This window comes from Camelina sativa, chromosome 7 (assembly GCF_030686135.1).
Source record: "Camelina sativa cultivar CO46 ecotype springtype chromosome 7, ASM3068613v1".
Classification (NCBI taxonomy): Eukaryota; Viridiplantae; Streptophyta; class Magnoliopsida; order Brassicales; family Brassicaceae; genus Camelina; species Camelina sativa.
The window spans coordinates 19,128,727-19,139,692 of record NC_141886.1 but is presented as its reverse complement, the minus strand read 5'-3'; the positions used below and the strand labels follow the sequence as shown (position 1 = coordinate 19,139,692).

General features: G+C 33.6%; 1 protein-coding gene and 1 pseudogene across 1 annotated transcript; one reads left to right on the top strand and one right to left on the bottom strand.

The window, feature by feature from the left end:
- The first annotated feature begins 1,728 nt into the window (after positions 1–1,728).
- On the top strand, positions 1,729–3,535 carry LOC147941445 (uncharacterized; annotated as a pseudogene).
- A 3,743-nt stretch (positions 3,536–7,278) lies between these two features.
- On the bottom strand, positions 7,279–10,625 carry LOC104701281 (LEAF RUST 10 DISEASE-RESISTANCE LOCUS RECEPTOR-LIKE PROTEIN KINASE-like 2.7). The gene is made up of 5 exons (XM_087458844.1): positions 9,780–10,625; positions 8,917–9,624; positions 8,811–8,843; positions 8,668–8,694; positions 7,279–8,573 (listed from the first exon to the last, which is right to left on the bottom strand). The coding sequence occupies exons 1-5, from the start codon at positions 10,510–10,512 to the stop codon at positions 7,414–7,416; spliced, it is 2,661 nt and encodes an 886-aa protein (XP_087314970.1). The 5' UTR covers positions 10,513–10,625; the 3' UTR covers positions 7,279–7,413.
- Between the last annotated feature and the right edge of the window lie 341 nt (positions 10,626–10,966).

Genomic DNA, 10,966 nt, shown 5'->3' with positions numbered 1-10,966 from the left:
AAACTTTCCCACCAAAAAACCAGAATCTATACATATTTCAGCCCATATTTAAAAGACTACCCTGCCTAAGAAATTCGATCCTCACCAAAACGAGAGTTCAAGCTTTTTCCTCCTCGAAGACAGTAGTCATCCATGTTGGGTAACCCCTTTTCACGTACGATTGTAGTCTTAGGTCCCCTGTGACACTTTGTGCTATCAAGTTTGCACCTCGGTTTGATGTGACCGTTTCATTACACATTCTCCATTCCTGCATGCTTCCCAAAATCTTCTTATAGCCACTGCTTGAGCTTTAAAGTTTGGCCAAGCAATTGGTCTCTCCACCGCTTTCACAATAACTTTATCTTGAACCCCAAATATAACTCTAGTTACCTTATGGCTGTTCATATTTTCAATTGCCCATAGAACTACTCTGAACTTTGCATCTTCCGCATTCAAAATACTTCCAAACGCTCTTCGACTATGAAGCAACACTTCCCCTTTTCATCTCGTAAAACCCAGGCTCCCCCTGCAATTTTGTTTCTCTTTGACCAGGAAGAACCCACATTACACTTTACCCAATTTTGTGGAGGTTTTTCCCACTCTTTCACTTCCCTTTGGTCCCTTCTATCAACCATACTAATCTCCCCTTGATTATGTAATGGGATTCCTCTCATTTCTTTGCTCTGTGCCTCAAACCACTCTGTTACATCTTCTCTAATTTTTCCCACTGACTCAGACCCCGAGAAGCTAACCCCATCAAAAAACAAAAAATTCCTATTTTTCCAGATTCTCCATATTATCCAAGAAAAACTCCTTCGCAGATCATTAGGCCAATCTTTATTGTTTATGTTCTCTAGAAGATGATACACATTGGAGTACACAGGCTCGTTTTGGAACCCCTCGATTGGAAAAGGGTAATCAGATAAAGTCCATACCTATTTAGCCGCTGAACAAGTAAAAATTACGTGATTTATGGACTCTCCTTCTTCTCCACAAAGTTGACAAACGCTATCCATATCCATACCCTCTTCTATTTAGCGCTTCTTCTACTGGTAAAGCTCCTAACAAAACTTTCCAAAGAAATTTTTTTAGCTTTGGATCGGTTTGTATTCGCCATGCCAACTTTTTCAACTCGAGAGTAGATGGCATTGTCGATATTTCTTTGATCAGACTGGCATTTTTTCCTTGGTCCGCTAACCAATATGCTGATTTGACCGAAAAGTCTCCACTTTTATTAAACTTCCATGCCAAGAAATCATGTTGGGAGGCAATAGGCTTTATGGCTCTTATTCTAATTATATCCTAGGGCAGAAAATGTTCTTCAAGCATATCTTGATCCCTATGTATATATATATATATGACAAAATCTTTTTTTTTTATAAACATTAATCTTTTTCTTAATCTTTTCATATTCTCGCTATGAATTTTATTTTGGGTCTTCTAAAGGCGGGAATATACCACAATGGGAGGACTTATTAGTTGGTCATGATTTGTTCACAACATTTTTTTCAATAAGGTTTCTACAGTTTACTTCGGAGAAAGAGAAAAAAAATTCTTAAATCCAACTGCAAACAAGGTAAATACTACAATACACTTGTGTTTTGAATTTACTGACTCTAAGTATTATAAATAAGGTATATATATGTAAACTTTATAAGAATTCTAAGTATTATAAATATTTAAATTTTATAAGGATTTGTCAATTTTATAAAATGTAAATGGTTGTAATATTAATAAATATCATACTAACTCAATCTAATATTTATAAAATAAATTTATCAAATGGGTAGAACTTTGCATTTCCACGGCTTCTTTTTCAGTGCAAGTAAATGGCCAATTGTCCGGTTTGTTTCGTAGTGCGAGGGGCCTCCGCCAAGGATGCTCGCTATCCCCCTACCTATTTTTTATCTGAATGCAAGTTTTATCCACACTGATTGATAAGGGTACTCTGCAAAAGAAGATTGGGTTTCATCCTCGCTGTCAAAACATATAATTGACACACTTGTGTTTTGTTGATGATTTGTTGGTCTTCCCCTATGGGAATAAAAGGTCCATCGATTGTATACTGCGACTATTTGATCAATTTGCTGAGTTCTCAGGTTTAAAGATCAGTCTAGAAAAGTCGACGTTATACATGGTAGGGGTAAGTGACAATGATAAGGTGGAAATTCTTCGCTGCTTTCCTTTTACCTCGGGTTCTTTGCCAGTACGCTACCATGGTTTGCCTTTGCTAACTAAAACAATGACAACATCTTACTACAATCCTCTTATAGAACACATTAGAGACATAATTGGGAGTTGGACAGCTCGCCATCTCTCATTTGTAGGACGTTTACAACTTATAACCTTAGTGGTCCACAGTCTTACAAACTTTTTGATGTCCGCCTTTCGATTGCCAAGAGCATGCATCAGAGAAATTGATAGTTTGTGTTCTGCCTTCCTATGGTCTGGTCCGATGTTAAATGGGAAGAAAGCGAAAGTGTCGTGGGCTGAAGTGTGTCAGGCAAAGGAGGAAGGAGGGCTGGGGCTCCGCTCTCTTGCAGAAGTAAATAATGCTGCGTGAAACTTATTTGGAGAATGTTATCTTCAAACTCATTGTGGGTGCAATGGTTGAGGTTATACCTGCTCCACAAGGGCTCCTACTGGTCGCTTATTGACAAATCTACTCTTGCATATTGGATGTGGAAAAATCTGCGTAAATATCGTCCCCTTGCTGCTGAGTTTGTAAAGTATGAAGTTAGAAATGGGAAGAGTATCTCCTTCTGGCACGACAATTGGTCTCTATTGGGACCTCTGTTTGCTCTAACAGGGCCACGAGGATGCATCGACATGGGAATTGGTGTCCAGGACACATTCGCTCATGTAATATTGTCTTATATGCGACAAATACATAGAGCCGACCACCTAAACCAAATGGAAATACTTATAGAGGAGCTTTAGACTAATGGATTGTTGGAAACAGAGGATGTGGTCCTCTACAAAGGGATCAGGTCTCGCTTTAGGGCAATATTTAACACGAAAGAAGTCTGGCGAGCAACAAGGGCCCAACAGCCAACCAAAGAGTGGTCCCAAGGTATCTGGTTCACTCACGCCACACCAAAGTTCTCTTTCTTGGCTTGGCTAGCAATACATAATCGCTTAACAATGGGGGACAAAATGATAACTTGGAATATTGGGGCATACTCCTCATGTGTTTTAAACAAGTCTCGCTTGGAAACTCGAAAACATCTGTTTCTGCGGATTGGATAGTCATCATCAAGCTTCTCACAGATACGTCACTGGGGAAGGTTTGTCTGTTTCTACTGTGATATTCCTTTCAGCTGCTGGCACACTCACTCTTGAAGGAAAGAAACAATAGAAGACATCGTGAAGGACTGATTCAAGCATCCCAATTAACCCAGAGGCTAGACAAGGATGTTCGCAACAGACTCATATCTATAAGAGAGCAAGGCGACGTTTGTTACGAGAAGTGTATGGATGCATGGTTTGCAACACGATAAGGCAGATCGCTCACTATCCTCTTTTAACTTAACGTTTTGACCTTAAAAGGCCACATTACGACAGCACTTGATGTAAAAACGGTTATTTGTTTTGATAAAATTTTACATATTATTCAAAAAAAAAAACTAATATTTCTAATACAAAACAATAAATATCAATAATTAAAATGATATAACGCAAGTTAAAATATCTCGAAACTGGGTTGTATGGCGGGACAAGTTTTATTATATTGATATAATTTAAAATATCATTAATTCGGTGCTACACGACTAAAATATTATTTTATTATTTTATTAAGATTATCGATATTAAAGAAATATACATATCTAACTAAGTTAATTAAATTCATATTATGTAAAAACAAATTATTCTGTGGTATTATGTTGGTTAAACCATAAAATTAACAATTATTATACAATTATAAAAATAAACAAAGCAAAAAAAATTTAACAAACATATACAACTTATAATTATAATTTTTTTTACAAATAATCTGCCCCGCGGTGTACCGCATATCTTAATCTAGTTTACTATCTAATATAATAAAGTAGGCTTACACCCTCTAAGAAACTCTATCTATGCTCCATCTATCTGCCACGTGGCACCTCTGATTTTTTTTTTTTATCATGTTTAAGCTAATTATTAATAGGCTGTAAATGGTTAATGGGCCACAGAAATATCTCGACTTCCCAAAGCAAAACCGACGAAATCTCACAGTTCTATCTTCTCCTCTTTATTGCCTCTCTCTCTTCCCCACCCATTCCCTCTTATTTGTTCAATTACCGCTAGAAACCCTAATTAGTCTCACCTCCGTTTTCATGGTGTTTCATTGACCAACAACGGAGATTTTAAATCAATATTTCCTTTGTAAAAAATTACTTTAACGTCGTTAAAAATCGTAACAATGATATGTGGGAAATTGGAAAATCGTGATAGTTCATATATTTTTTTAACAACAATAAATAGTTTAAGTATTTTTCTGGCAACGAAAAAAGTTCGTGTTTTTTCTGGCAAATATCATATAAGTCGTGTATTTTTTTTGGCATTCTTTTCTTCTTTTTGTTTCATCTTTCTAATTTAGAAATATGAGAAACAGACTCTTCTATTTTTGATTATTATCATCTAATTTAAAAATATATAAGTTATTTTCATATTTAATTTGTTTGTGACAAGTGACATATTGTCATGTAATCTTCTTTTAAATTTATTTTGCGGCCTCTTTTTAAAATTTTCTTACCTAATTATTTTATATATTTTATATTATATAATATTTTCTAATTTCAGTTACTCTCTCCTTACTGGTCCATTTAGTGTTTCTTTTTTTAAACAGATAATATTTATTTTTAATTAAACCTAAAATACAACATATTTAATCATATACATTAATTCATAATTTAAATATACATTTTAGTACTAAATTGTAACAGAAATTTCATAAATTGTGAATTGACTATTTGTTTTCTCCATTCTCTTTCAGTTAAGTACCCTAGCAATTATAATTATAACTTCTCTAATTTAATTTTTGAGAAATGTAACTTCCATCACTTCTTATCCTATAAATAATCATTCTCACATCCTCTTCCATCATATCTCAAATCTTAAATATTTTTTTTTGTTTTAAATGTTCTTGCATTGGTTGAAAACTCAATGAAGATTATATTTTATGTTATATAATATTTTCTAATTTCAGTTACTCTCTCCTTACTGGTCTATTTGGTGTTTATTTCCTTAAACATACAATATTTATTTTTAATTAAACCTAAAATACAACATATTTAATCATATACATTAATTCATACTTTAAATATACACTTTAGTACTAAATTGTAACTGAAATTACATAAACTATGAATTGACTATTTGTTCTCTCCATTCACTTTCAGTTAAATATCATAGCAATTATAATTATAACTCCTCTAATTTAATTTTTGAGAAATGTAACTTCCATCAGTTCTTATCTTATAAATAATCATTCTCACATCCTTCTCCATCATATCTCAAATCCTAAATATTTTCTTTGTATTTTTTATTTTTAATGTTCTTGCATTGATTGAAAACTCAATGAAGACAATATTGTAAGAGTTTAATAATATATTTTACATTGTTCTCCATTTTATTTATTCTTGCTTTTATGTACTTCTTTTTTTACTTTAGATGTTAGATTATTTCTTACATATTCATATATATATATATATATATATATATATATATATATATATATATTTATTTGATTCTTAAAAATATGTAATGTTTTAACTTCTAAGGAAAGAAAATTTTATAATATAATTATGAAATATCAAATCAATTTTTCTTAACTCTCTCTTACCTCTAACAAAATTGTACTACATTTTTTTAAGAATACTCATCATTATATTTAGTTTCTGATTAAACATATAATTACATAAAGATCATGAAGCTACATTTATTTAATTCAAATATGTACTTCAAAAGGATTTCTCTATATAAAAAATAAGATAATATTCTATTTTCTGTCTAGCTTTTACTACAAAGATGAAACAATTATAAATAAATCTAGCAATGTAAATTAAAATGAGGGCAATATAAAAAGGAGACTTAAAAGTAAAATTAATCTTTGGGAATTGTACTTTAAAGTTTTGCTTGCACTTCACATGATTTTCTAGAAAATAATTTTGTTTCTCTCATTTAATACTTTAGGTTATGTGTTAGCTTATATGGACAACTTAAATTAATATTTGAACATCATAGTTAATTTTCATTTTATCATTTTTTTTTAACCTCAAATTCTCAGAGAGACTAATGAAAATTATTATCAAAGTTAAATAATAAAAAACCATAGAAAATCAAGAAATATGTATGTGTGATTAGATTTAAACTAGTTATATATTATGAATTTGTATGATTTTTTAAAAAATGTAAATTTCCTAAAGACACTTAGATTTAGATTTTTTTGCTTTTTATGATGATTAAATAAAACTAAATTAATTAACATAATTTATTATATATATATATATATAAAACAATCCGCGCATGTGCGGGATATAACCTAGTAATATAATAATTTGCAGTTCACATAGTAATCTGTATATGTTTGTATATTTTAATTCTGTATTAATTTAATAAAAACAAAATTTTAATGTTAATTACAAATGTTGTAAAAACGTTTATGGTCGATTTAAAATATTGACGGAAGAACAATACCTCAATCATCAATATCATTTATAGATGTAATAACATATAGTATCATTACTTATTGAACGATAAAAAATTAACATCGGTTCATCATAAATGAAACTATTCTTCCAATCACTTATAAAAACTAACAATAGGTTTAGTGTCACTTATTTATAATTGATACAATTATTACATCAATTAGAAAAACTGATACAAATATTTAACATCAATTGTCATAACTGAAACCAATATTTATATCAGTTATACTAATTAATATAAAATTTAACTTCGTTTTATTCAAGTGACACAATTTAACATCAATTCTATCAATTGATGAAAATAGTTGCATCAATTGTTTAAACTGACCTAAAATATTAGAGTCATCATTGTCAGAATCATTTAAATAACCTATGTAATTTCGTCTGCATCAATCAAAAACTGATGTAATCAAGTAAAATAAATGATACAATGAACCTAGCTCGTTTCTTTGCCTATGTTGCCGAGCCAAGATCAAAAAGAAAAAAAAACATCAAATGCTACTGAAGTCCCTCCTAGGCCCGTTGCAAATTCCCACTCAACCTATTAAAGAATCATCAATATAGGATGTCAAAGCACATACTTGATCCAAGTAGCTGCCGTGGAACCTATAAAAGCACGATTGTATTTGTAGCAACTATTGAGTTATGTTCTTTTATACTTATACATATTATCTATTTGTTATGCAAATAACATATACAGACATAACTTTATAGAATATCTTCTGTATAGTATACACGACCTTCACAACAATATATTTCTATCATCAATCTCCGAGATGCTTGAACTTTCCTCTGAGTTCCAAGAAGATTCAATAAGAGGTACTGTAGGAATTTGCTGCAAAACAGGTCTTGGTGGCACTTCAAGAGCATCCAAGCCTCCTTCCATCATCTCTACTACTCTATTCATCGGTGGACGGTTTGATGGGGAAGACTGAATACACCACAAACCCACCAATGTCATCTTCTTTGCTAGCTCCTCTTCTTCGTTGCTGATTCCATCCTCGATATACTTTCCAATGTCTCCCTTCTCAAGATCCTTATTGTCTGCCTTCTCAAGATCCTTATAGATCCATTCTGGAAAGTACATTGAGCTTGCATTAGAGGCAGAGGTGTGACCAAATCTTTCTTTCTTCCTTGCACCCATCATTTCAAAGACCAACATCCCATAGCTATACACATCAGACTTGTGAGAAACACTCCCGTAAACTCGAGAGATCATCTCTGGTGCAATGTATCCTATTGTACCTCTTGTTTCCATCATTGACAAGATGCTCTCCTTCTTCTCACACAATTTAGCAAGTCCGAAATCAGAAACTTTGGGGGAATGATTATCATCCAACAGCACATTCTGAGGTTTAATGTCGAAATGCACAATCCTCGTTTTACAGCCATAATGCAAATACTCTAGACCACGAGCAACTCCTAGCGCGATCCCATACAGTTTCGTTAAATCCAAATTGATCAACGCCTTTTCCGAGATGAACTTATCCAGCGACCCATTCTCTAAAAACTCATATATAATTGCTCTTCTTGAACCTTCAGAGCAGAATCCAAGAAGGGAAACAATGTTAACATGAGATGTTTGGCTCATGCTAGAAACTTCATTGATGAAGTCTTCACTATTATTACCCTTTGATTCTTTCAAAACTTTCACCGCAACCATACGACCATCACAGAGGGTTCCTTTATAAACAATTCCAAATCCGCCTCTCCCAACCACTTCAGCAAATGACTTTGTGATTTTCTTCACTTGCGCGTACGTATAGTGTTTGAGTGGAATAAGAGCCTTTAGCTTCTCTTGTCTCCGATCATCTGACGTTTTTCTTTTTCTGAATATTTGGACTTTGCAACAAGGAGACAATAACACCAGGCATGCAATTATTCCTACTACTGTACACAAAACTGTAACAAAAAAAAAAAAAAAACAGAGAAAATCTTTGATTAGTAACTCTTTTTGATCGAAGCAATTTGAAATATCTCTAGGCACCAAATTTACCTATGAGAAGGCCAATGATCAAAATCACTGTAGAAAAATTGAAAAGGAAAATTTTATCAGCATACATATAAATACATTTTGAAACGAAACAAAGATTGGCTTAAATATGATAAAATCAGTCACACCAAGAAAGAGTTAAGCACCTATTGGATACCGAAACAACCGAAACATGGGTCCTGCAACAACCAGAAACAAAATCAGTTGGAGTTTAAGACAGAGCTTTGAAACTATAGGTTGAAGATATCTAACCATTCAATGAAAAATCATCGCATTGGTAGTCTTGAGGTCCATTTTTACAATAGCAAACAAACAAACTTGAGTTCTGATTATATCCACAAGAACCGCCAGAAAAAACACACATGGAACAATTCGAGTTAACTTCAAGCTCGAAACCTTGTTCAAGAGCCATCTTGAGATTATTTGTATTTGGACTTCTCTGTAGTGTGTCTAACGCCGGTCCAGATGCAGGAACACTAACTTTTCTTTTGCACATTCCCCTTAAGCTGTTTAAAACGCCTCTAAACTTGTCAAGTAAAGGTGATGAGAGGTTTCTCGTTACATAGTAACTTTTTCCGCTGTTACAGCCAAACTCTCCTATGTAGCTAGTAGTAGAAGTAACAGATGAGTTTAGTTGGCAGTCGTAATATAATGTTAGCAGCTCTGTGTCAACACTGAAGGAAAGGACATTTTCGATGAGTGGCTCATTTAGTGGGTTTGAGGGACAAAGATCGCCGATATAATCTGATCTGGCTAGCCTTATGATAGAAGAGTCATAGCTCATATTTAAAATTCGGAACTTCACTGAGGCGATGTTAAGCTCTGCCAATTCTCCTCTACAGTCGAGTTTGAAGTCAGGGTGACCACAGTATTCTCTGCCAGGTATCCAAAAGGGGTAGTAGAGATCTCGCTGAGTTCCGCAACTAAACCTTTCACTGCAACGTCGCCTAAGCTCATCAGCTGAAAAATCGAACAAAAAATTAGCATCCTATGATTTTTAAGACAGAGGTTTTTTAAAAAACAAAGATAGCTTTATCATTGGGTACTGCTCTGTTTTATTTCTTGAACTACGCTCAATAGGTAAATAGTGAAGAAGGATTATGTTAAAAACTTACCACTAGGTTGAGGTTGTGGTAGGCAACTAACTCCACCAGATGGTGAGGTTACGTTGCAGCAAATCTGTGTCGTACTACTGAAACCACAGATTCCATGAGTGGATGAACATTCTTGACATGGTATCTCATCGATCACCAGCTTCATCTCAAACCCTTTTCGTAGAGCACTTTCCAAATTGGTCAAATTTAACTCTTTCTCATCGGGAACAAAACTCGTTGGAACGTTAACTATGAAACTGTCTTGGCAGGAGTACTTGTAATCAAGGCTTTGAGACATTGAGAAAAGACCTAGATCTGGACATGTATAACTTGAGCGGTAAGATAGCTTAGGATCACAATGGTATAAGACAGTGAGGCTCTTATATGTTGGGAAAAGCTTAAAGATCTCGCGGGGGAAGGTTGTGGTATTGAATCCAGCCGAACAAAAAGAACCTAGATGATCTGTTCTAGCAAGTCTAAGGGTATTATATGTTTGATCTATATAGAAAACGTTGTACTCATGGTTCGAGATGCTTAGAGACGTGATGTTTTTGAGGCAGTGAAGCTCCAGCAAGGGATGACCGCAAGATTTGGGACGATTCCCACCCCAGAAGGGGAACCCAGCAGTGAGATTACCACATTGGAACAGAGCATCACACCACCCAAGGTCTTCTTTACTTAGAACACAAGGAAGAGGGTGGAATAGAAAGAAGAGGAAGAACAAGACCAGACAATAAGTGGGGAGATAGTACATGATTTGTTTGAGAACTGTTTACAGTATGTCTTCTAGGTTTGGTTTGTGTTGAGACTTGAGATGAGAGGAGTATACCAAGTCAAGGTATCATTTTCACAAAAGACAAAGAGCTTATTTCATCCAATTGCTTAAGTTGACTATGAAAGACTTCCCTAAGTTTTCCCAAAGTCAATAGACTTTTTGGGGAAATAAAAACTTCTTTATATAATCTGATGATCAAGTGGATCAATATAATGAGTTGTTTTCTTTTTCTTTTTTTTGTCAACGATCAAAACCCTTCTCCTAGCTAACAACAAATTAATGTTTTAAATATTTATCCCTTAAATAATTAAACCAAGAATTAGTACAACCAGGCGATAAACAAATAATTCCACATTCTGGAGATATTCATTTCATAATTGTGGACTGAGATGTACTAATACAATGTGACAATAATTAGATGATACTTTGTTAA

Excerpts from the sequence above, each read along its gene's own strand:
- LOC104701281 (XM_087458844.1), bottom strand. The coding sequence starts at position 10,512 with ATGTACTATCTCCCCACTTATTGTCTGGTCTTGTTCTTCCTCTTCTTT. Across the intron at positions 8,844-8,916 it reads CGATGATTTTTCATTGAATG|GACCCATGTTTCGGTTGTTT; the intron begins GTTAGATATCTT and ends TGGTTGTTGCAG. Across the intron at positions 8,574-8,667 it reads GATCATTGGCCTTCTCATAG|TTTTGTGTACAGTAGTAGGA; the intron begins GTAAATTTGGTG and ends TTTTTGTTACAG.